General features: G+C 44.8%; 1 protein-coding gene across 1 annotated transcript in view; it reads right to left on the minus strand.

The window, feature by feature from the left end:
• PRDM16 (PR/SET domain 16) overlaps nucleotides 1-27,181 on the minus strand; it is a 335,043-nt gene that overhangs the window by 206,117 nt on the left and 101,745 nt on the right. Inside the window, exon 2 of the mRNA XM_063317676.1 lies at nucleotides 6,614-6,963. Coding sequence (XP_063173746.1) covers nucleotides 6,614-6,963 — 350 coding nt within the window. The remainder of the gene's footprint in view (nucleotides 1-6,613; nucleotides 6,964-27,181) is intronic.

Consider the following 27,181-nt stretch of genomic DNA (forward strand, 5'->3'; position numbering starts at 1 on the left):
ACTGTCTGAACAGACCACTGGAAAAGTTCAGCACTGGCCTCCTAGCATTTATTTATTTGTTTGTTTAAGTGCAAAACTGCCTTGTTCCAAAGGAAAGCATTTGTCTTCACCTTCACTTTCCTGAGCCCCACTGGGCCCCGTTTTTAGAAAGTAGAACTGTTGGACAGGGGGGTTTAGTCCGGGGATTTGCTTCTAAATGTGCCCACCTGCTCTTTAAAAAAGCGAAAGAGCATTGAGTGGGCTACGGAGCCTTGGTGTGTGTTCATGTGTGTATGTGTGTGTGAGACAAGGAGCAAGCTCATTTGTTTGTCTTTTAATAAATTAATGCTTTATGACTGGCCTTGCCCAGTGCAGTAAGTATGTTGCGGATAGGCATTGCTCCCCATGGGAACCATTTTACGAGAGTGCACTCCAATTTCCAAATATGCTGGCTAGCCCCAAAAGTTTGCTTAGCTTTTCTTGTGTCCCCTGTGACTATCCTATGAAGGCGGAACGAGCAGCACACAGAGACTCCACTTATTATTTTTGCAAGGTAAATATTTTCGGAGAGGGAGAAATATATATATTAAGGTGCCAAGTATCAGATTCCATGTTAATCTCTGCCCAGATGAACAGCCTAGAATTCTAATAAAATGCTTGCATGTGAACCGAAAAAAGAAAGAGGTCCTAGGTTTTCCAGCTGTTTCTCTTCCACCTCCCCAACTGACATGTTGAGTTCCTTCAGGGATGTTTTCCTTCGTTCCACAAGGTGTTTCCGTAGAGCTCATAAAAAGAGATGTTGCCTGTGCAAATCCATGGCCCAGAATTTCCAAGACTGAAGAGAAAGAAGGTGAAAGAAGAGAGCAACAGGAAGGACAGATGTTTCCATCAGCAACCCTGAAGTGGGGCTAGTCAAGCATTCCAAAAATTAGAGATTCGCCACCAAGTATGACCGAGCAGCAAGAACTTCTGAGGTATCTTTGTTCAATGCAGGGTTGAGAGATTTGGCCAAGGGGCCTCATCCAAGTTCTGCGGGGAAAATATTTTGATTGAGTTTATCTAACGTTCTTGTCTAGCCAATCATCTATTCACTCAAGGGGGACAGGCAAATCTTCAGGATTGGTTAGAAATCACAAATTAAGGATAGAATAACCACAAAGCAATCAAGGTCAGAAGGTAAACCATAAAGTGGAAGTAAAGAACATTCCAGGAGTATATAACAAAAACACACATCTAGAAATCCAAGGCATATCACAGCTCAGAGACCTTTAAGGAAATTTCTTCTTTTACCAAAGTTCCACTGTTGCTAGAAGGAAATGAAATCCAGTCCATTTTCTGAATCAGTTCAAATGAAGCTGCATCCATTTTCCAAACGGAACCAAGGATCTTGCCATTTGCATAAGTTAATTGGCCCGTTTATGAAATTTGTCTGATTACTTGAAAGCAGACAGAGTCTGGGCAGCTTACAAAGTTGGTGTATTTCAAACAGGAGATAAAGTCAGAATAAGGTGATTAAAATGGTAACTAAGAATATAGAGCTAAATTTTAAAAAAATCATGGAGTAGTAAAAAGTGGAGTCCTTAAAGACAACTGATCCTCAAAGACCCTCAGGAAGAGCCACATTTTCCTGTTTCTCGAAGGCCATGAAGGTGGGGCCATCCACCCTTCAGGGGCAAGCTATTCCATAGGAGAGTTGTCCTGAGAATGCCCACCGCTGAGATCCCTTATGCTGTACCTTTCAGGAGATGGGGGCCCTCAGCCAGGGCTCCCTGGTTGTGTGGGTAGGACAGGCAGGAACTATTGGGAAAAAGCCGTCCCTAAAATACCGAGGCCCAGGGCCATATTGATATCTAGATTTCTTTTTTAATATGTTCAATCGTGTCCAATCCTCAGAGGCTGCCTGGACAAGTCCCTGCAGTTTTCTTGGCAAGGTTTTTCAGAAATGACTTGCCATTGCCTCTGTCCTAGGGCTGAGAGGGAGGGACTGGCCCAAGGTCACCCAGCTGGCTTCATGCCTAAGGCGGGACTAGAACTCACAGTCTCCCGGTTTCCAGCCTTAACCACTACATCAGCCTGGCTCTGAACACCAGTATAGTTGAAGACAAGTGAAACCACTGTTTCATCTCATCAGTGATGGCCCCTTGGAAATGGGCTGCTCTTCTCTAAGAGACCTGCTGAACCCCATTTCTATAGTCTTTTTGTTATGAAGCCAAGATCATTCATCTGGGCATTCCAACTGTTTCAGTAGCTGGCTCCAAGTCTTCTTTTCCAACAGGTTCCCCAACATGGATTCTTCCAAATGGCAATTGTCACTTGCCCCATCTGGTGCTAGACTACAGGAGTTGTGGTCAAAATACTGGGAGGGCACCAGGCTGGGGCCACACAGGAAACAAACACCATTGTTTGCAGCACCATGGAAAGCTCCATATGAAGGGCCAGCCCCAAAAACGGTGAAAGTGACTTACGGTGCCATTAGTTAAGCCCACCTGAGATTGAGAAACATCTGCCAAGAGAGGGTGAAGCCTTGAAAACCATAATTTCAACCATATTCCCTCTATTATACTGGAAATCTTGACTTTGGCTTGATGGAAGCCATTTATGAAGCCCCTGGCTTGGATTCCATTGGCTCTTCTCTATCTGCCTCTGATACAACACATGGAATTCACAAGACCTGACTCTTTCAGGTCTAGGATGGATCTTTGCCAAAGTTCATGGAAGCATCCAAAATAAGGTGTTTGTGCATCATATCCTTCAAGATGTGGAAAAACTTGCTAGCTGGTCTATGCAAATTGGATCTGAATGGATTTCAATCACTCATTTGGTTCAGATCTCAGGTTGATCAAAGTGGAATCATCAGTTCATCAGTCAATCCAACTCAGTTCAGATATCTGAATCAACTTAAAGCCAATCATCCAAACTGGGCCAGTTCAATTCTATGGTTCTATCAGATGCTAAAAATGTATGCACAGATGCATGAAAGGCACCCAAATTGGTCCAAATTGAATCTATTTGGAAATGTCCATCTTGATTCAGCAATTTGAATTGAATCATCGTTTTGATTCAGAAACCCAATTTGATTTGGGGAGTCTATCAAATAGCCATCAAATCTCCAAATTGAATACTTGCACACCCCAATGCACCTAATGTTTGGCTCACCAATAAATCAGTTAGACGTTGACAACGTTGCTGATCTCATTGACTTTTCTACAGCAACAGGCTAACCTGGGTCATTCTGCAGGAATCTGTCCCTATGGGAAGCATCACTTCTCTCCATATAAAAAGGAAGTTCTCCAGCCTTCTAGCGAGGTCAGAATATGCTGGCCGACAAGGGATCTGTTACAGTGACAACAGGAAGACAAGCCTGTAAGTCATACAAGGGTGTGAGAGGATACATTTTCCATACAGGTGCTTTCACAACCTTCGGAGAAGGAAACTTGGATTCAGCGATGCAGGCTGAAGGCAATTGGCTCAAATCTACGAATCAAATCCAGCTTTGGAATCAAGTTGTCCATTTGGATCAAATTGCCGGATCAAAATAATTTGGGAAATTAAATCAACCCGTCTGATGCTCTGAGTTGAATGCTAAATGCATTTTCCAAAATAAGTCTTAATCAAATCAGCCTGTTCACCCCTATTACTAAAAAGCTGGCAGACATGGCTCTAACCTTGCAGCTAAAATATAGATACCATCAAGGCAAGCAAGAACACACCCACGCAATATATAAAGATGTGCCACCCGTGGAACATGGATAGGCAATCATCAAAGCTTCCTTACAATCGCCCTACTTCAGAGTAAGGATGCCTTTTCTTTGAGGTTCTTCAACTTCTCGCTGGAGAAACCCCAGTCCTTTAAAAAAAAAAGACTTGCAATTAAATCACAGAACGGCGAGGTTGGAAAGGATCATGAGGAACATCTAGGCAGCGTTTTTCCTGCGCGTCGCAGAAATGAAGTCGTCTTTGAGAGAGGGCTATGCAGCCTCTTCTTAAAATCTCCAGAGATGGAAAACCCATACCATCCATAGGGAGACTGCTCTGCTGTTGAACAGATCTTAACACCGGGAAATGTTTCCTCATTTGAGGCAAAATCTGGATGTTTGCAACATGTACTGGTTAATTGTGGTCTGTGGGCCATGGAAACGAGGCATCCTCTTATGTATCTGGGCACTGAAATTGTGAAATCGTGTTACCCTTCTGTCCTCTTTCCTCCAGACCGAACACCCAAGGTTCATTCAGCCTGTCATCTGAGGGCAAGTCCGCAAGTCCATGCATTGCCTTTCCTGCTGTCCTGGGAACGTGTTCATAGTTGTCTCTTGTGGGCAAATCCAGGTAATGCTTCCACCTTTGCCTTCAGAGGCCATGCTGTGTGCACAGGCATAGTAAGGAATGATCTAGGAGTCAGCTTTTTTCCGTGTTAGCCCCTCCCTTGAAGTTGGAAAACCTCCCCCAGGATAATCTAGACCAGTGTTTCTCAACCTTGGCCACTTGAAGATGGGTGGACTTCAACTCCCAGAATTCTCCAGCCTGGCTGGAGAATTCTGGGAGTTGAAGTCCACCCATCTTCAAGTGGCCAAGGTTGAGAAACACTGGTCTAGCTGGTACCAACTTTACTACCTTCTCAATCTCAGGCAAGCATTTTTTTTTTATTCTCCCAAGCTTCTGTTCCAGTTAATGTGTTGGTTTTGAACATATCTGCTTTTGTGGGGAAGCTTTTTAATTATTCAGGCTGCTTCTCTTTTGGCTTTGTCTTTAGATCATTCCAACACATTTGAATTACCATGGAATTTAATTACTTGGGAAATCAGGTCTTCTATGGCGGCAGATACACTTAAAAAAAAAATTAGAATAAATACCAGCTGTAGCATTCCTTCAGCCTTTGTTGTTTTCTCCCAAAAAAGGGAGATTATTTTTCTAGGCAAAATAGGGGCTGTCGAGGAGAAGGACTGGACTGCCTGACTATTCAAATCAAACTGGATGTTCAAGCAGTTAAAAGAGTTGGGGGGCAAGCAAACATCTTTCTGTTTTCAGTTTAACCAGTGTATAGAGAGGTAGGACTGACCTATGCAATGCCAACAGAATCTCCCAGCTAAAAGCAGCCTTTAAGGAGCTAACACGTCTTTGAACTCTGCCCACAACAGGAAGCAAAAAAATCACGGCATTCAGCTTAATTGCCTGTCCTTCAAATTGTAAAACCCCCTAAAGGAGGGGTACAACACTCACACATTCCTAGAAAGTGGGAGACCTTTCTGAACTCTGTGGGACACTGTTGTCCATGACAGACATAAAGAGCAGGGGCATCAAGGGAGAAGACTGCCTGAAAATAAGTAGCAATAAATTGAAGCAACTGAGGCCTGTGCTTCAAGTCAGTATATTTGCGTTGCATGTCGGCATTGCAGAAGTGAAAATACAACTAAATATACAAATGTGATATAAATATAGCCAAAGCTGTGAGCATTCTAGTAATGGTTATTATTATCATTATTATTATTTGATGACGATGATGATAATTTTAAACCACTCTTATTGGCCTCCAAGTAAATGCAATACACCCTTCATGTACGTTATTGTGATGGTCTGTGGGAATGACAGGAGGAAGAGACAGGAGGAAGAGCTGCAGACTAGACAACGGTCGGATAAGAGGCAGCTGAGCCCGCAGAAGGAAAGGGGACGTGGCAAACGTCTCAGAAGGGACCCTCCCTTGTTTCTTGGGTTGTAAAGGTGACGGGGGAGAGAGATACTTTCAGACTTGCCAGATTCTGTCAATGTAACCTCACAATAACGATAGTGTTAGTACCCATAGTTTGTGCTTCTTGTCTGGACTATCTCGAACAGCTAAGAGCTACACATTTTACTGCTTCCTTTTCCTAGAGGAGCATTTGCACATCAAATCACATTGACAACCTGGAGCACCGTTCAGGATCTTAGCAGTTCGGAAGCTTGCTCTGCACCGAGTGATCACGGGCAAAGCTCCAGTTCAAAGCTGGAGTTGACTTCCTGAATTAAAGTATGGATTTAATTCCAACTGTTGCCTTCCAATGCAGTTGATCCTACTTGGATGGATGCACCCATATGTTTTTAGCCTCATTGACTTGATTTGGATGCATTGATCCAAACAGGATCAAGTTGAATCAACCCTCTATGGATGCCTCAACCAGGATTTGCTCAGGACTGATGATGATGATGCACTGAAATATTATTTTCCAAATAAAAAATACAGCCCCTGACACTGATCAGAAGGTAGCATGAATTGTCCAACATGGTCCACCATTTCCAAACAGACCCAACAAGGGGGAAAAGATGCAAAGGATGGCCTTCTTGGAGGCTCTTCACAAAAAGCTTTCAATCATGCAAAGGGTTTTTGAAAATAGGCCACAGTTTTCCTGGAGTCTAATAGTTGCAGGTTGCTCACTTCTGCTGTGAAAAGATGGCTCCTGAAACATCCAACCACTCAGGGAACTGTACTGGATGCATGAGTGAAATGGCAGCCACCACCACAACAGACGGATCATCGTAGTTGCCCAGCCAGGAAACCTGGCATTAGCACAACACTTCCTTCTATCTTTTCAGTCCCCAAAGCCCTTCCACCAAGGTTCATTACAGTAATCTTGCATTCTGTATGGAAGGAGAAAGATCTTACCTCCCATCCAAAGTTTGTTTCCTTCAACATTGTCCTTGGAAAAGTCACATAGGGCCCAAATCTCTCTCCAACTTCTAGTTTCTTTTTGGTCCAAATGCCCAATCCTGCCCCGGGAATGGAGGATTCCCTCAGTTCAAAGTCAGGCGGGATTGGAATATCATCAGGAATGTAGACGGGGGCCTCGTATGGAGAACCCTCTTTGGGGTTGAAGTCCTCGCCCGTGGGGAAAGGGGAGGGTGGTCCAACGGGAATGGGAGACATGATGCTATCTTCCGTCTCCTCTTCTGCGCTCTCACCGGCTAGAAGGTCTGCCTCAGTTTCATACATGTTATTCACAATTTCGTGGTCACCTTTAAAAAGAAGCCAGAAAAAAGAATATGAACGTCTTCTAAGAAGAATGGTTGAGGTTCTCCACTTGACTAGTCATACAGAGTCACAGAATCACAGAATCCCAGCTTTATAGAGTTGGAAGTGACCTCAAGAATCACCTAGTCCAACCCTTTAGCCATGCCAAAGCAGTGAGTTGGCCTCAGAAAGAGGGGAAGGGGTTCTAATCTCACACAGATCCCTTCACAGCTTTCAGAAAGAGCTAGGACCCATCGTGATGCTCAAATGAAAAGCACTTTTGCTGCCTTTAATCTCCAGAGTTTTTTTTTTAAATGTGCCCAAATCTTTCTTTAATTTTCCTCAAGTCGACCGCCCCCACTCCCCGAGGTTTGTGCATCACCCCAGACCACAAACTAAAGAAATAGCTTGTGTCCTTACAATCGGCGAAGCTGGAAAACTCCTAAGTGAGGTTAAATTTAAGACATGATTCAAGTGCAGCAGCCAGCTTTGTGAGTTCACTTCCTTCAAAATACGATACAGTTCTTTTGAGCGCACTTGGACCCACCTTGTTTCCCATTGTGGTATTGCTGCTACCCAGAAGAAAATTTGTCCCCACCCTTATGTTTTTTCCTCCTTCTTGGACCAGCCCAGCTGGTCCAAAACCTGAACCTGGGTTGTTAAAGAAAAAACCAAAAACCAAAAACCAGACCACCCTTCTCTCACTTCACGTACAGCTTGACAAGCTCAAGAGGACAGATTCTCCTCGAATGCAAGGACACAGCTCACTTGCAAAGCACACTTGAATCTATGCATCTCGCATCTTGCCTTAAGCCAAGGACAAGTTTAAAGTGGGTTTCCTTAACTCAGCTGCAGTTCACAAAGCATTTGACCGAACCCTGGACGATGGAAACGCTCTGCACGGTAACAGTTCAGGAAGAGAGGGGGAAATGCAACTATAACCCATTTCCAAGCAGAGCCCCTTTAGGAATTCTTTCAAATCTATTCTCTGTTCAGAACGCAAAATCAAAAGTCCCCCTTCAAATCTTTCCGTTGTTTTTTTTTTAAAGTCATGTAGCTAAAACACTTATTTAATTTAGGTGCATTCAGAGGAGTAATTATTAGGTTAGAAGTGGGCGTAAGGGATCTTGGTTTTTCTTCCACCAATCTGTGCCTTACACTCACAAAAGCTGTTTCTTTCAGGCCCTGGAGTCCTTATGGTGTTCGGGAGCAGAGCAGAGTGGGGCTGCGGGTGAAACACCCCCAGGGGAAAAAGAATGTAAATGGGACAGAGGCAAAACAAAGGTAAAATTGCAAGGGGCAATAATTAACTGAATTAGTCCAAGTTGGTGACCACATCAAGTTAGAAATAATTTGCGAGTGCCCTCTCAGTTGCGGCGGCCTGCAGCAGAGACAGACGTCTCCAGCCTCCGACAGGCCTGAACCTTACGTTGGTCCTTTATTGTGACTTTTTAAAGCACACATCCATGCAGAGTCTGGCTAAATAGCCTTAATCTAGCAAAGTTAGCCACCTCCCCACCCTCTGAACAATTAGAAAATTAGCGTGATTATTTTAGCAGGCTGCAAATTACGGAATTGCAAAGAAAGGTCATTATTCAAGACGTTTGGTTCCTACCCATTTCTGCTTTTTCCTTAGGATAAGGTTCAGGGAGAAAGAAGAAAAATTAGCAACCTGTCCGACAGGGCTCCGAAGATGGTGGATATTTTTGTTATCAGAGAGAGAGAAAGGAGGAGGAGGAGGAATGAGGATGATTAAATGGAATAGATTGAATACCACCAGGGACTCCAGGTGAATTACTGGTATTATGGAATTTTTAAAGGCACAGAAGTCTTTGGTGTGAGCTAGATACATTTTGAGTAATACATCCATGGTAATTCTCGAGCAGTTGAAATTATTTCGGGGCGGGAGGCGGGGAAGGAACAGAGGTGAATTGCTGGACATGAGGTCTAAATTTTATGAGTGCATTTTACCACCCTGCGGAATTTTTTTCCCCCCTAGCAATTCTCATTTGACTTGCCGAAAGAGCATTGGCTTCAGAAATTTCTTCTGAAGAAGAGAGCTTCCGTTTCAGTTTTCTTGGAAGGAAGGTGGAGCACTGATTTCAGGATGAAGTGACCAAGAGGGTGATAGGCATCAACGTCCTGCCTTTCACTAGACCTTGTCTCTTGAACAATTCACAGCCCCCTTGGCTTCTCAAACTTCTTTTACAGTTGAAAAGAACAGTTCAGGGGGCAGCAGATCCCAAGGGACATTTTCCAAGAGGGAATCTGAGCAGACAGGGAGGCTGTAGGGGGACTGAAAGTTAAGGAATGTGGAACGACGCCTTCCAGACAGCACGTGCTTCACCAGTCTAGCAATAAATTCAGTTTAAAAACACTCTCGAGAGAAATTCAACAGCAAAGCACCTGTCAACTTTCCCAGATAGACCAGACAGGAAACATAATCAGATGAGAGAATTCTACTTTATTGTAAGGCTGCATTAACAAAATCTTTTAAGTCTGAAAGCACAATTCTCCCCCCTCCTCCTTTACAGCCCGAGAAACCAGGGAGGGTCCCGTCTGAGCCTCTTCCTCCTCCTCCCATTATGCAGCCGTGGGCTGTGCCCTCCCTTATCTGATTGTTCCCTGGCAGCATCTCTTCGCCCCGTTCCTCAAGGTCCTTCTCACATACTATTACAGCACCCTTTCAGAATAAGGCAGAAAAAGAGACACCTTGGCACAGGAAAAAAACTGCAATTGAGAAAGAAGCATGCAGAGGTTGGAAGAATTCAGCCAGACCAACCAAAGGCCCAACAAATCCCACCTTTTGTTTTGCGCTAAGGTCACCTTGGGATGGTGGGGAAGCCACACAGAGGCCTGGGGAAGGTGCGGGCTGGAGAACAGCTTCCTCCTGGCATTGCACCCCAGCAACTGGTACTCAGTGCCTATGTTCCTGGAAGGGCTCTCTAACAATGGCAACGTAACCATTGGCACCTTTACTTTCAAATCCATGGACTATTCTCTGTAAGCAAAGTTTTGCTCAAAAGTTGAAGGAAGCTGAAAGAAGTGGGCCTTCTATAGAGAAAAGTGCCTCTGACCATCCAGTGTTCCGAAGATCTCACAGACAAAAAGACAGACCCTGTCTTTGCCCTTTAAAGGGAAGAAATCTTGTTTGCACTTTTCCAATCTGTAAATAGTCGAACTTAGTCAAACCGTTTGACTAGATTTACTGCCCGGGGTAGTACTGGATGGAACTGCAACTTTTTCTAGTATCCAAAACAGGGCAATCCGGGAGGATTTTGCCTGGACCAGAAAAATAAATCAGTTTTGCCTGAAGAAGAGGCCAGGCCAGAAGGTGAGAAGGAATGTGACCCAATTCACCACCAAACGAGACAAGTGAGGATACCTGCAATGGTCTGTGGGAATGACCATGGGAGACAGGAGGAAGAGCTGCAGACTAGGCAATGGCCAGATAAGAGGCAGCTGAGCCCACAGGAGGAAAGGGCAAGTGGGAAGCGTTTCAGAAGGGGCCCTCCCTAGTTTTCCGGAGAGTAAAAGGAAAGGAGGGGAGAAAAACTTTCAGTCTTGCAAGATTCTGTGAATGTACAATAGAGCTAGTACTCCTGGTTGTGCTTCTTGTCTGGTCTACCTCGCAGGGCTAACAATTCCCAATCCAGACCACCGTTACCCTTTGCTAACTTCGGCCCTTCAAGCCATGCGGCAGCAGGTTGATTCAAGGGGAAAGGGCAGATTTATTTTGTTTTCTCTCAAGTCCTCCAGCTCCTTCTTCCTTTGTAACCCATTCGCCCCCTCTCCTTGATATCCCCCGACCAGAGGAACAATCCAGCAATTGCCACGTTGTGGACTCTGCCCAGCCCCACGGACTCCCAGCGAGCATCTTAATGTCTGACCCCAGATGGAATCGGAAAGGGCCGGGGAGGGCAAGACAGAGAGCAATAGAGCCCAGCAGAAAATGCCATTTCTGCTTCATCCGGGAAAGGCATTTTGCGCTGCCAAGTCAGAGCATGGCAGCAGTTATAACAGCAGGGCCTGCCTTTCCGCAGTGCATCTTTTTCGCCCCGTGTTCCGCTCTCCAAACAGGCCTGGGGTTGATAAGAAACAGCCCCTCCTTTGCTTCAGCGGCCTGGTAACGTTTAGTCTGAAAAATCCGCGCTTCGGGGAGGAGGGGGTCAGCGTGCATTGATGGCTTCTGAGCCTTTGCTTCAGGGGAGAGAAAAAGAAAGAGAGAAGGGGAGGGGGACAAAGGGCAATTTTGCTTACACAAACATGCCCCCAGAAACAGGCTTTTCAGAAGCATTATACACCATAATCCTGAAAATACTTGTGGTTGCAATAAATGTTTGTCCTCTGGGTATTAGCAAGTCAAATTATTTTCCACTCTGTGATTAGCCTCTTTGACGCTTAGGAAACAGGGATTCCAGCCGAGCTGAGAAGGGAAGGTTGAGTTGTTGAGCAGAGCATGGCCCTCCGAGAGGAACTTGACGTGGTAAACAGAAATTGAGCCGACTGCACCCCGCTTCCCAACACCACTGGTTTGGGCTCCCTCCAACATCGAGGAAGTACAGAGCCTGCTTGAAACGTAACGTTCGCCTTTGAAGACCTTTTTATCCCCTGCCTCTAAAGGCTTCCTGTATGTCTCCCCAGGTATCTCCAAGTTGACTCCGGTGGAACAGGCTGCCACACGAGGTGGGGAGGTTTTCAAAGGGAGGCTGTCAGAGACTTTGTAGCAGATACTGGCCTAAACGTGGGGCTGGGTTAGATGGCCTCTAAGGTCCCTTTCAACAGGAGGGCACAACTTTCAGCAGCTCAAGGGCTGCCAGGGAAAAACGGGTAGACGACAGGGATCGGGCCGAAGGGGAATTCTGCAAGGCTTAAGCCACACAGTTTGCCCCCGAGAGCCTCCCCGCAGACCTGAAAAAAATGCCACAAGGGATCTAGGGGCTTAACGGTTGATTTTTCTCTCTTTATTCATTACTGTGGATGGTTTAGCTCCTGGGAACCCTAAAGGGGACGCAGAACCAGGACGCAAAAGGGAGATTGCAGGCCTGCAACCCCAAGCCACAAATTTCTATTCCCCTTTTGCAGATTGTCCATATCAGGAACTGGCAAAGGATCGAAGACAGCCAGGATTGGGGGTGTCCTGTATGTATGTATGTATGTATGTATATATGTATGTATGTATCTACCTCCCTCCCTCCCTCCCTCCCATTTTCCCACCAAGTGTACGGTGAAAAGTCTTCTCCTGCCCTTTCACCCTACAACAGCCTGGGGGGCTAGGAGTAGAAAAGAGAAAGCTGCTGGATCCCCAGTTGTGCAGCGACCATTATTAGTATTTACAGATTTGATGCCGGATTTCATTTCGGATTCAGACACTTGAACCCCCAACCAGATTCTCTAGCTTTATCTGATGGAGCCGGATAGGCGACAAATCTTACAAGTAAAATAAATGAAAGACCACATTTGCAGAAACGCAACCCATTTGGGGGTCCATCCTCCACTGAATCATAAACTCATTAAATCGGCATGCAGCCCATTCACACAGGCACACAGGCACACACACCAAAAGGATCAAGATTAAACCTAACCTATCACATTGTGCAAATAAATGCTAGGTCTTTTGCAGATCTGCTTAAGTCAATTGGGTAATGTACCCCTGAATTTACTAAATTACTTTCAAAAACTTTTATTTTTACCCTAGTCCTCACCAAGAAGCTTAGCCAATCCCAGGCACACATAACCGCCCAGAGTCCCCTGACAGGAGATGGGTGGGGACAAATTAGATAAATAAATAAATAAATATTCTATGTCACGGGAAAACTAACAAAATCCTGCTTTTGCACACAGGCAGTGTGTTTATACAGGTAGTCCTCACTTAACAACCATTTTAGTGATGGTTTGGACTTACGACGGTGCTAGGAAAACCGATTTGTGACTGGTCCTCACACTTATGACCATCGCAGCATCTCCAAGGTCACATGATCATGATTTGGGTGCTTGGCAACTAGTCCGCATTTACGACCATCGCAGTGTCCTGTGGTCCCGCGATTGCCATTTTTGACCTTCCCAGACAGCTTCCAGAAAGCAAAATCAATGGGGAACTGCGTGACTTGCTTAATGACCACGTGGTTCATTTAATGACCATGGTGATTTGCGTAATGACCACTGCAAAAAAGGTCGTAAAATTGGGTCGGATTTGCTCAATGACTGCTTTGCTTAGCAACCGAAATTCTGGTCCCAATGTTGTTCCTTAAGTAAGGACTACCTGTATACAGAAACACATACACATACATGGACACATGGGTGACAGAGCCTCAAGCAGGCCATCCTAAACATAAGCTGACCAACTAAGGGAGCAATAACAAGGCCTAAGAGATGAATGAACAGATTTACTAAAAGAAGGCCGTCCTTTAGAAAGCACCTTCCAACGATTAGGAATCACAAATGGGCAAAAGGGGACCCTTGGCACCCGATGTTCAAAGAGAGCTTTGAAAATAGGGCCAGAGGCTTCTAACCTATGCATTATAACCATGAACTGCCAAGGAACACATGGATAGCATTTGAGTCTCTGCAAGTATGACCTGAAAGAGACTTTGGAGGTCATCTAGTCCAACCCCCTGTCCAATGCACAGGGGCACCTGGGACAGCAGCCAGCAGCTCAAGGCCTCCCATCCAAAGAACTGAGGTTCTTTTCCCCTTTCAGTCAACAAGGAACACCAATCAATAGCACCAGAGCTTTTGGAAAGGAGGAAGGAGATGCGGGACTTAACTGGTAGTTAAGATGATGCTTCAGATCCTCAGTGGCAGAGCTGTGGTTATGAGCATTTCTTGCCTCCTTCCTTTTTTCTTTTTAACCATTTCTCATTCAGTTTGACAAAGGGAGAATGTGCTTGCGGGACTGATTTCTGAGGAGAGATCTTTGATCAAATCTGCATTTGCTTGTGGGGGGAAGCCTTGCCATATTGTACAGTGCCCAAGGGGGAGTGGGGGGGGAGAGAGAGAGAGAGAGTGTGTGTGCGTGAATCTTCCCTCCATCTTCAGTGCCACGACTGAGAAACCAGTGGGCCATCCTGACCACTGAAGAGAACATGCCTCCAATAACTTCCTCCACCCCTCTTTGACAACAAAAGTCAGCTCAAAAGCAGCTCCAAGAGAAATCAGGAAGAAATTCTCAACTGCCTCAAACTATTCCACAGGGGGCATAAAAGCAATAGTAGGATTCCTCCTCCTCCTCTTCCTCTTTTTGATTCGTTTTATTTTGTGTCACTCATCCCACGTAACCTTTCTGGAGTGCAGCAGTGTCTGGTCCCCGGCCCTTTGGATGAAGTCTGCAGCAATTTTGTGAAATTCACTCAGGTTATGCTTTTGTTTGATAAATGGCGGGACTCCAAAGCACAGATCTGGCAGATAAGCAAGAACTGGATGTTCACAGGGGGAATTAAAAAAAGAAAGGAAAAAAGGGTCATTTTTGCTTGGGCATAAAATAGCAACAGGCTGTGCATTCTTGCCAGTGGAAAAGCAATGTCAGAGGCAAAGCTGTCTGGGAAGCAATGGAGGAAACCAGAGATTAAAGAAATGAATTATTTGCAAAGAAATAAAGGTGAATAGAAATGCACCGCTGCTCCGATCGAGGCCAGGATAATCCTGTAAGATAGCAGCAACCTTGTTATCCAAGTGTTCCCACTTCTGAAGCCAAGCATCAGAAAGAAAGCAGTTTTTACAGAAACCCCCAGATCTGTAGCACTGTGACACAGAAACATATAGGGAGAACCACTCTGGATACCCCATAAAAGCTGTATGTGTTCACGGCTCCTGCATTCATGCCATTTTTAATTCAAATCTGTCTTAACGACCCTTCCTAGATCAATATGCGCTTTGCACAATTTGGAGAAGCAGTTACCTCTTCTCTGAAATATTTGATGGCGTTCTAGGCTCAAAAAATGAAAGGAAATCAAATAAGGAACAAAAGGAAAGGAAAGGAAATGGGAATATTTATTTACTTACTTTCTATCCCAACTACCATTCAGGAACAAGAAGGGTGGCATGAGCACTACATCCTTCTCCAATTTTCCCCTAAAACAACAGCCTTGTGAGGTAGGCTGGGCAGAAGAGGAATGACTGTCCTATCCATCTGGCCTTTTAACCTTCCATGGTAAAGTTATTGGGTTAAATAGAAAGAAATGCGCTTTGGGTGGGCAATTGCCTGTGTCTTCAAAAATAATGTGGATTTTTGGATTTTTTAAAGAAAAATTGGCGAGGGAAGGGGAAATTTAGGAATGATAAGACCAGCAAGTGTTAGATCCTAAGAGGGAAAAGTTTTTAAATGATTTTTCCCCTTTTATTTATTCAGTTAATCCTTGAGTTTCCACTCCAAGAGACCTAAAGGTGGCTAAGAAATAGAAACCGGGCGGATTTTTAATTTTCTTATTATTCTGCTGACCAAACTCGTGGGAATTTAGCAGAGAGACATATAATGGAGCATTACACGTGCACACAAAATAGCTATAAAATCATTATCTGCATAGGTAGACGCTAATTCCGTCAATATCAATCTGCTTTCGGTTTCTTTCAAGCCAATGGCTTGTATTTTACGTACTGTTGTTTCTTGAATAACACGTTTGACTGTTGATTTTTCTTCACTGCTGTTCTTCCTAAACAAATAACCCCAAACAAATAAATAAATAATGAACAAAAATAATATATAAATAAATAACCCTAAATAGTAAGTGACACTGTTACATAAGTAACCCTAAATAAATAAGTAACACTGCTCACGCTTTGCAAAACTCTGCCACTTTGCATGTGTGCGATTTAATCAGTTCAATTTGCCTCCCAGCACGCACGGAGGCTTACAATGGGGACCTCACAACGACCCTGCAAGGTGGGCTGGGCTGAGCGAGTGCAGCTGTGTCATTTGACGCTCTCTCAACCTAATGGTACTGGTGGCAGGAAGCCACGTCCTCACTGCCTCCGAGTTAGACTACTGCAGTGTGTTTTACGTGGGGTGGCCTTTGGAGACTGTTCAGAAAGTACAACTTGTGTGGAATGCAGCAGCTTTCACACAGCCCTGGAAATTGCCTTGGCTTCCAGGGACAATTCAAAATGGTAGTTTTAAGTTGTAAAGCACTTTGTGGCTCCACTGCCAGATCATCTCCTTCATCCAGGACTAGCTCATCCTGTGCACTCATCGGCACCTTAATCATCCAGGCCTTTTTTTTTTTGGTCCAGTTTAGGCTGTGGAACTCCATGGTTTTGCTCTCAAGATTAACATTTTGGCATCTTTTTTCTTCAAAGTCTCAAAAACAAAAATGAAAAAACCTCTTTCTAGCATTTATCAGATCCCATTTGCTGAGCCTGAGAAGGCTTACCAGTTTCGTTCCATTGGGTCTGAAAATTTCAGAGATTTTTGCTGAAACAATCGGATCCAACAGAAAAATAAAGTAGAAAACAGAAGTGAAACAAGAAAAAGAAAAAGCAATGATATCCAGGTGAAAAACAAATAAATGTGTGGCAAAATAAATGTGTCACATGGTTGTTCGGTTTTAATATTGGACAATCTTACATTTTAGTGGGATTCTCTACTAAAAACCACAAGCAACGGGGCTGGGTTAGGCGAGAGCTTGGGGCTCACAAGACAGACTAATTCACAGGGGAAAGGGGAACAAAGTTTTATTTTTCTGAAACCCAATTCTAAAAGCCTCCCACGGCATCAGGCAAAATCAGGTTGCACCGTTTTAAGGGGGAAAGAAAGAGAGAAAATTCCATGGGCCTTTCTTTTCTAAAGCCAGCAGTCAGGTGCTTTCTTATATTAAAAAGATTTCTGCTGGGGAACGAGGACTAAAACCTGAAACAATATTTCAAAGTATTTCTCAATGCACATTTCCCCCTTTGTAAAGCTAGCAGGGAAACTGTCCAAATACTTTGCTTTTAAATGCCAGTATTTTATTTCCTGTAAAAGTTGAGTTCAGTCAAGCATCAAATATATTTCTACTCGGAAATCTATTAGAATCATTAGCTGGGCCCTTAACTGGATGTTTTTCTCCAGCTATCTGCCAGTTTGAACCATGGATATGTCAAAGGCGTCTAACCCTAATCAAATTTTAATTCAACGTAAAATCTATGTCATTTCCCCAGCTTCCCATTTAGATTTGCAACATGGATGGTTCCGTTTTTTCCCCCCTTCCTAGTGATGATTATGGGCTTAAATAAAATCTTGGTTCCAAAATACACGTTACAGATTTATGTGGGAGGGTTAGTTTGCAATACTCCTTTGATATGGCAAGGATTCCGGTTAAGTAAACGCATTTACGCGTTTCATTTGTACAGTTGGCTCGGACGTTGAGCAAGCATGGATGGGGCGACTCGCTATTTCAAACTGTTTTCTGAAAGGAGCAAAGAAGTCCTGATACCTGTGGCAACAGGAGAGATGTTGCAAAAGAAAAACAGCTGGATGCATTTTATCAGTACAGTTCATTTGGATGCTTCCTAGGTCTTGGATTTCGGTGAAGGGTGCTAGAGGAATACCTTTGGTCTGCCTTTCTAAGAAAGCCAACCTTATTCACTCCAATGTACACAATCAGGACTCTCCCCCCTGCCCCCAAATAACAGTAAATGAGGAAATCTTACATCCCGAATTACAATATTTGGGCAGGGACGCCCTCTCAGCCATGCTATCTCACAGGCTGGTTGCAAGGAGAAAATTGAAGGCGGGAGAGATTTTGATGGCTAGAGAAAAAGATGGGATAGAAGGGGAAGGGGGAGAGGGAGAGGGAGGGGAGGGGGGAGGGGGGAGGAAGAAGAGGACGAGGAAGGGAGAAGAAGAGAAAGTAGGAACAGGAAAGAGAGGAGGAGGAGAGGAAGAAAGAAGAGAGGGAGAGGAAGGAGGAGAGGAAGAAGGGAGGAAGAAGAGGACGAGGAAGGCGGAAGAACAGAAAACAGGAACAGGAAAGAGAGGAGGAAGAAGAGAGGAAGGAGGAAGAGGAAAAAAAGAGGAAGGAGGAAGAGGAGAAGAAGACAAGAAGAGGAAGAGGGAGGAGGAGGAGGAGGAGGGAGCTTTTCAGGAGCAATCTCAAATGCACTCATGTCTGATATACAGAGATGATACTCCCAGACACAACTATATTGGAGGAATCCCACTGGGCACTGTGGGACTTTTTCCTGAACTGCCACGAGTACCATAACTGGGTGGGCGTGCGCCCTTTGCCTTCTAGATGGGTCACATCTTGCCTTCCTTCATAAGGATATGGCGAACGTGTCACAGCAGTAGATACTGTCCTCAACCAACGCTGTGCGGAAACCAGCCTTGCAAATTCCCCGTCCCCATGAAAGAGGCTTCTGTTTTTCTCCCTCGTTCCCAAAGGCCTTGAGAATTTTTCCTGTGGAGTTGGAAAGAGGCCAGCGTGGCCCTAACACCTAAAGAGGGACAAGATTTGACTCCGACAAGGAACGACAGGCCGATACCATTAAAGAATAACGTTGTTTACAACGATTCCAGCTGATCGGCTGAAAATAATTTTGCAAGAATTTATTCGTGAGGATCAATGTGGGGATCAAGACAGTTAAAGGACAATGTTAGAAATGTGTTGGGTGTTTTGGGATATTTGGAGCAACTTAATGAAAAACAAGCCGCGTTGATTTTCTTAGATGCGGAGAAGGCCTGTGACAATTTGAACTGGGCCTTCTTGTTCAAGGCTTTGGAAGATAGGAGCTTTGGAGAGAATTTTATAAAATGGGTGCAATTGATTTACACTTCACAGAAAGCACAAGTGATCGTTAATGGAGATCTAACAAAACCCTGCGGGATCCAAGAAGGAACAAGGCAGGGATGCCCACGGTCTCCTCTCTTGCTTATTTTGGTTCTTGAAATACTGAAGAGAGGTATAAGACAAGATGAGAGGACTGTGGGGGTAAAGATTAAAGAAGAAACTTACAAGTTAAGGGCTTTTGCAGGTGACTTGAGGCTGGTCTTGGAAGATCCTTTAAAGGGAATTGAAACATTCATGGGCAAAATTAATAGAATTTTGGTGCATCAGCAGGTTTCAAGATGAATAAACAGAAGATGAAGATGTTAACAAAAAATATGAAATTAGAAGATCAAACAGGATTGATGAATGAAATGGGTTTTAAACGTGAGAAGAGGGTAAAATGTCGAGTATCACTACGACAAATATGAACCGTATGTTATTTGATTTCTTTCTTTTTCTTTTCTTTTTCTTACTTTATATTAGTTTTTATTAGTCTTTACCTTCCTTTTAAATAGATGTAGATGTAGATTTAGATTTACTGTAGATTTAGATTTATAGTCCTCTGCTGGTGTGGTTTTGATTGGCGCCCTTTTCTATAACTAGGAACTACTTCCTACTTCCTGGCTTGAAAAAGGCTCCATGGGGGAGCTCCCTTGGGACTGAATGGAAATGAGGGAAGCCAGGGAGGCTGCAGTGAGCTGGACAGAGGATCGTTTTTCTGTCCCACATCTTCCCATCCCTCTGCAGCCTCCTTGGTTGCCCTTCATTCCTGATCTGAAAAGTCCCATAGAAGAAATTCCCTTGGGATTGAGTGGGAGAGAAGCCAGGGAGGCTGTAGATGGTTGGAGACAAGAAGCTTGTTGTGTTTTCCTGTTCTGCGTCTTCCTATCCCAGCCTCCCCTCCTTCCTTATCTAAAAAAGTTCATAGGAGAAATTCCCTTGGGGTTGAGTGGGAGAGAAGCCAGGGAGGCTGTAGATGGTTGGAGACAAGAAGCTTGTTGTGTTTTCCTGTTCTGCGTCTTCCTATCCCAGCCTCCCCTCCTTCCTTATCTAAAAAAGTTCATAGGAGAAATTCCCTTGGGGTTGAGTGGGAGAGAAGCCAGGGAGGCTGTAGATGGTTGGAGACAAGAAGCTTGTTGTGTTTTCCTGTTCTGCGTCTTCCTATCCCAGCCTCCCTTCCTTCCTTATCTAAAAAAGTTCATAGGAGAAATTTCCTTGGAGCCAAAGAAATAATTTGCCAAATATTTTTTCTACATCCACCCCTGTGGAATCCTGGATGGGTTTGGGTGATGCCCAAAACAGCAGAAGCCAGGGAGGCTGCAGATGACTGGGGAGGGGACAGTCAGGAAGACAAGGACCTTTATACAAGCCTGCTAGCCAACAGGTCACTCAATAAAGTGTGAGAACTGCACATCTCAGAGAATTTTCGCAAGATTCTCTCTCTGTAAAGAAATTTCAAAGGAAAATCAAACCGCATGGAAATTGAGTTTAAAAACTGCAGATGGATTTCTCTCAGTGAGCATTCTAGCACAATTCAAAATCTCTCTGTTAATCTGGTTGATGTAATGATTTTTTTTTTGTCTTTCTTTTTCTTGTTAGGTGTCTGCATGTCATACTTGAGAGAATGTCATGGGTAATATACGTTGGGGATTAGCTCACTCTGAAAATTACCCAGAAATTTATCTCCTGAGCAAATCTGCTTTAGCTAGTATTGAATGAAACCTGATTCTAAGTCCCTGAAAGTAGATGAATGAAGCAGGTGAGGAAAAAAAAATACACAGTAAATTGAAGGGCCAGATTTCTTACTGGCTTCAATGCTACTGAAACAGAAGCAAAACTGTATCCACATTTACAAGTCCTGGCTCTAGTCAAAGACGGTGAAATTATTGTAGGGGCAGTTGGCCAAATATTTTTCTCCATCCACCCCCTTCTGAATTCTGGATGAGCCTGGGCACTGCCCAAAATGGCAATTTTGCAAATGTTGCAAAGAATGTTAGCTCGCCTCTAGATTACGGGATTTTAGAAGGGAGATAATCGAGTGGAACTTCGCTGGCAAGTGTGTCATCTTGGGTGAACCCATTCAGTTCAGTTTAAGGAGAATAAAAGCTAACAGGCTGGATTTGTTAAAGTTCCTAGGGTATGTCTGTGAGTGTATGTGTGTGTGTGTGTGTGTGTAACATTATTTGGCCAATGCTACGGATGGTCTGTACCAAGTTCCAGGGATGATAAAGGGAGAGAAATGTTTAAAGTCAGAAATGACAATCGCTTTTGCTGCTAGGTTATATAAAGAATTGGGGGCTGCTCATAAAAAAAGCCTCATTACTAGCTTGGAAGAAACCTTTTTAAATGATGTACACACACATGCCCGAAAGAGAAAAAAGCCATCAAACCATTTTCTTTCCCATGGCAGCTTTGATAATGGTGGGGGGGGGGTGTAGTTTGTAGTTCGCTGAGAATTTTCTTTCAGGTGCCCGTGCAAGGAAATAATAGCAGGGGAAAGAAAAGAGAGGGGAAATAGGGAAAAAAAGAGAAAAGGGGGGGGGTGTAGAGGAAAGAAGAAGGTACATTGAAGCTGACATTTAAGGAAATGGTTGTCTTTTCCCAACAGAAAGTCTTTAAAAAAGAAATTAAAGTTCCTAATCGCGCAAGAGCCTCAGTAACAGATAATGCAAAGTATGTCTTTTTTTTAAAAAATAATGCTGGCCCTCCAAATTCCTGGAAAAAAGAAAGAAAGGAAGAATTTGTAACTCTCCCCCCAAGAGAGGCAGCATTGGGAATCCAAATGCCTGCCAAGTGGGGAGCTCCAAGCTGTTTTGTGTTACCTTCATTGACATTCTTCTCACACCCCCTTGCCGAGGTGGGGAACAGGAGTTTTGGCACTATTAACATAGCAGATTAATACCACCACCGAGAACAGGGCTTGGAGACGGGTTCGCCAATGGGCCAAATTATGACCGGGAATAATTGATATTTCCTGATGGATGCCGGGCCAACATCATTGCCCCTGCCCCAAGTTGGGGGGAAGCCGGGGGCTCCAAATTAAGCAGAGGCCACCCTGGACACTGCAAACTGAAGGGGGTAACAGAAACACTGGATGGAGGGTTGAACCGTGAGGTGGATGTCAAAAGCAGTCTCCCCCCGCCATCCCCGTCCCTCCAAGTGGGAAGACAATGCAGGACAGGCTTTTTCCCCAGTCCATCCCACTCCCTTTCCAATGGAGATCCAACCCCCCCTCCACCCCCCACCCCTGGCCTGCATCTTGCCGCAAAGATGTGCAAACGTTGAGTGAGTCTTCCCTTGGCGACTCAACGCTTCTCTCTCTGGCTGGGCAGGCCAGAATGACTGCAGCGTTTCGCATCCCAGCTTTGGAAAGAAATGCCCCTTGCCGTCTTCCTGATTTCTACTTTCCTAATTCTTCTTCCATTTCTTTTTTTAAACCATTTCCCTGCACCTTTTCCCATTCATTTAAACTTTCTGCTGGATTTGGCAGGGAGTAAAAGCGGCTGTGTTAACTAGAGAGGAAATCTAAACTCAGTCCTGGGTTAAGATGATGTCAACCCAAAGTTCACCAAATGGCAATTTGGGCACCCTGAATTTAGGAGTTTCAGGAGGAGGAGGAGGAGGAGGAGGAAAAGAGAAAGAATCAGGCCCTTTTCTGGCTGTAGCCAGTTGCTTTTCTTTTTTTTCCATACCCCACCAATACAAAGTAAAACATGTCTGTAAATCAGGAAGATCCCCTAATAGCACCTTTTTGGACTGGCTTTTTTTTTTTACACAAAGGCATAAGGTTTTCTGATCTACAGCTCCCTTCGTCAGTCTTCCATTCTTCTATTACGATGTAAGACTAGAGCCTATGACGGGAACGTTGCTGATTTCCTGATGGCAACTGATGCTGCAAAAGACTGTATTGATCAATGTTTTTAGTTATAATTGCCCTATGACCAATGTATTATTTTCTATTATACCTTTTTATATTCCCATTTTTAAATATATTTGTAATGTGTATCATGGGCTGCCATACGATAGATAGATAGATAGATAGATAGATAGATAGATAGATAGATAGATAGATAAGTAAGTAGAGAGGCTTTGTTTTTTAAAATGTACCCCTGTTCATCCAATCACTCAAAAGCTGCCCACATTATTGAACATTTGATTTGGATCTTGAGCCACCGTAGAATTTCTGGCTGGTATACAAAATCACTTTGGGCTAAGTACTAGCCCATGACTGTCATGGGGCCCGTGGGGGCCACAGAAACATGGACCTGCCCTTTCTCCCATTTCAGCTACTTGGTTCAAGTGGGTAGATCTAGCAAAGATTAGCTGGAGTTACTTCAAAAAAAAAAGTGGCTGGTATCCTGATCCATCCAGGTTTTTCTGAACCTGACATGAAGCTCCAGTTTCCCATAAACACAAACTGGGCCCCCCTTGGTCACAGGCGGCCATCAAAACCCCTTCAAAAGTTCCCTGGGAACTTGATTTTTAATATGGCCCAAGGGGGAAATATTATTAAACACACTAGGAGGATTCATATTAATGGTATTTGGGTCATGGTGCAATCTCAATCAATTTAAAATTGAGTTGAGTTGTTTAGCTGGTTCCGCCCATTTCTTTGTCCTGCTCCTCATTGCGTTGGGGATATGGGTCACAACACAGGATAAATGGGTTCCCCCAGCCCCCAAATAGGCTGATTTGTTTCTGATATCAGGGTTCTCACCCCGATATAAACCTACAGCTTCCTGCTATTTGGGTGGATTTGGGGAGCGGGGGCTTCACATGATCTCCGGTTGCTATTGAATTTCCCCCATTCCCAAAAAGCAGAGCTGGATGTTCCTCAGCTTTCCAGGGAAAAATTGAAACACTGCAAGTAACAAGCAGAGATTTTAAGGTCTCCATCTCTGGCAGCTGGACATCTACTTCTTAAGGACGGCTGAATGGTTTTCCTGCATGTTGCAGAGGGTTGGACTAGATCAGTGTTTTTCAAACTCAGCAACTTTAAGATGTGTGGACTCCAACTCCCAGAATTCCCCAGCCAGCTTTTTCTGGCTGGGGAATTCTGGGAGCTGGAGTCCACACATCTTAAAGATGCCGAGTTTGAAAAACATTGGTCCTTGAGGTCCCTCCCAACTCTACAATTCTAGGGTTCAAGCCACCCAACACATGCACGAACGCGCTTGGGTTTCAAGCAGAGGAAAAATAATTTCCAGAACTTAACCAACAATATAAGATTGCTTCCCAGACTTTCGGCTTTAAAATTCTGGGGTGGGGAGAAACAGGCCAACATTTTTTAGCCCTTCCTTTATGAATGCGGCAATTTGGGGCATCCCTGGTGCACCTTCTGATTCTTTGGAAGGCCGAGAGCCGGAACTGTGCGCTATGTCAAGCGTTTCTTTTAAAAATTACAGCCCCGGCTGAGGTGGTGGACACAGAAGGGGGCTCTTTCAAATCCACCCTGTATTCTAAGGAGGTTTATTTATATGCATATGCCTCCAAGGATTCAGCAGTGGCTATTCCACCCCTTACTGCTTAAATAGCGCCTGGGGCAGGCTGGATGAAATGGCTAGCAAAGCTGCTGTAATGTTGATGGAGGGGGGGAGAAAAGATGCTGTTTGTCTTTCTCTCTTTTGCTCCATTCCTTGGTTAAGATCCTACATCCCGCTCTCCTGGAGCTAAGAAAGGGAGTCCGCAGGATTGCTGAGCATCCTCCTGCCCCTCCCTATTTATTCTTCCCCACATTTAAATCATCATTGACTCCTTTCCTCAATCCTGGGCTAAGCACTACCTAAGCTGACAGTCGTAACCGGACTTCTGATTTTCCCTTTAACTATTCATCACCTGGAAGCATCTCCAAAGAGGGAAAATATAGACGCTGGACCTGGTGTGTGATGGGGCTCTCTCCCTGGAGACACTGCACTCTTGGAAGGGGGCTGCTGGATGTCTGTGTTGTAGCTACCTCGGGAGGGAGGGAGGAAGGAAAAAAGAAACAGAGGAAGGAAAAGAGGTAAAGATAAAGAAACAGAGGGGAAAGGAAGGAAGGACGGACGGGAGGGAGGGAGGGAGGCGGGGAGAGGAAGAGGAGAGGAAGAGGAAGGAGGGGGGGAGAGAGGGGAGCTGCTGGGGAGTTGCATGCTGGTTGGGGAATTCTGGGAGTTGAAGTCCACACACTTTAAAGCTGCTGATTTTGAGAAACACTGGCCTATCTCAATAAAGTAGAGTGCTTTTAAAGGTAAATTCATATCAATATTATTTCTTGACCTTTTTTCCTTGAAATTATAATCATAATAATGATTAAATTAAAAAGACTTTAAAAAAAAGTAGAGTTCTGCATTCTTGTGAAGTCTGTCCCCCGACAGGTCTACCTCGAAGGTGTTTTTCAAAAAACTATCAAGCCTAGGTGGTGGTCGTAATTGGATTAACGGGTCGGTGGAAAGGCTTGCAAAGAGGTCGGTCGAATTCCCAGCCGCGTGCTCTTCCCCAACAAAGAAAACAGCCCGAAGTCTTGATTTTACTTCTCAGGGCCTGGGAGCCAGGATACTGATTCCTGCCCAGCCCTTCTGAAAAAAATGGAAGAGGTGGTCTGGAGAAATCTCCAGGCACGTCCATGCCACAAGGTTTTCAGCTGCAAAGGAATGGCCTTGGGACAACATCCCCCAATTGACTGGGGAGATGGGAGAAAGAGGATGCTTCCATCTCAGAGGGGCATCCCAATGCCATTCCCCCCACCCCGCCTTAGCTTTTGTATTTTGGTCCTAGATCTGTTCTCGGAGAAGGAACACCAGACCTCCACCATGCTTCCAAAGCCTTGATCTGATCTCACGTGCTCCATTTCCTTCCCTCTGCTTGACTCACACGTGGACAGGTTGACAATCTCGGGCACCAAGGCGCCAACGTCAGAGCCGTAAGACAAGCACGCTGCGCACCCGCTTCATGCTTTGCCTCCAGAGCCTGACGCCTGCTATCCCTTTGCACCACCACCACATCTCCCAAATTCCTTTGTTTGTTTGTTTTGCACTTTAAAACGGTTGGGTCACCATTCTCTTAAGATGCCGAGGGAGCCACGGTTTGCAAGAGGGGTGTTCTGCAACCCTAGACACACTCCGCTTCAGATCCAACGCCCCGGCCGCATTTTCAGGCTCGAAATCTTCCACGTGGGCTGCTCCGTCCAGTTAATAAATGGCTTGCTTATTCTCTAGTCAGTGCGACGGGGGGTGGGGTGGGATTCGGAGCCTGTTTCCAGTGCTAGGTCTTGAGGCACTTGACCACAACACTCTTGCTGACCCCAAGGTGGAACGCACAGCTCTGTTTTCTGCAAATCCCAAATCCGTCGCGATGCCAGGATTTTTCTTGCCTTTCGTCCCCCTATCCCTACCCGTTGGAGGAACAAAAACAGCTCTCCCCTTGCAAGCCGCTTTCTCCTGCAACTGTTCTAAAGATGTTTATAGTTTTAACTCTCAAATAAAGTGATTGAATCCCACAAAGCTGGCCTGCACCCCGCCTGCCCGCCCCCCGGCAGCCCTCCATCCGCTCGACGGCTTCATTTAGTCGGCTGGCGGCGTAAGGGGGACGGGGAAAAAAATTCATTAATTTTTATTAACAGGGAGAGCCATTTGTTCGCCGTGACAATATTTGACTTGTCGAAATGATTTTTCACCTCCGCCATGAGGTGTGTGCTCCTTCCATACATCACTCGATTACTCTAAGAACAGACGGAGTTGCAGTCATTAGCCAGTGAATTAATGACAATCCACAGCGCTATTAATCACGCTGACAAAAGCGTTAGCTAGCTACTGACCTGAGTGTGGCTTTGGAGACCCGAGGTGCACACGAGCCGAAGAATAGGGAAGGAGTTTTCTCCTCCCGCCGTCGCTGCCGCCACCACAACCTTGGCAGGAAAGGCATTAAACATTTATTTATTTATTTCAAATGGCCGGAAGAAACGACTCTATGATGGTAAGTCACTCAAAGGGATCTTCAAAACTCGGCCCTTTGGAAAGAGTTAGGCCTGGATTGGCCGGGCCTGGGTTTCAATTCCATCCCAATGGCAGACTGTAAATGGAAGACATGGCACAAAGAACCCAAAGGCTGAACAGCCCCCTATCCGAAAAGGCTGGACTAGATGGCCTCTAGAAGACCCCCGCCTTTGAAGCTAAGCTAAGCGTCAACATGTTTTTAGCCCATAGGCTACGCGAGACGTTGCTTGGGCATTGGATGCATCTTCTGACAGCTTCGCGGGTAAAAATATATGCTCGAAGAAAAAAAACACTGCGGCAAGCTTAAGTCAAGCCAGAAATGAAAAGGAGCAGTTAGAAGCAACAGACAATGAACAACTCAGAACTTTAAAAAGACAAAGATGTGTAGCCTGCCATCGCAAAAGCTATCAAGGAGGGCACCATGCTGGCTGTGGAATTCTGGGAGTCGAAGTCCACCCATCTTAAAGTCGCCAAGTTTGAGAAACACTGTTCTGAATTATTGCCAGCATCCA

Source organism: Candoia aspera, chromosome 18, assembly GCF_035149785.1.
Source record: "Candoia aspera isolate rCanAsp1 chromosome 18, rCanAsp1.hap2, whole genome shotgun sequence".
Lineage (NCBI taxonomy): Eukaryota > Metazoa > Chordata > Lepidosauria > Squamata > Boidae > Candoia > Candoia aspera.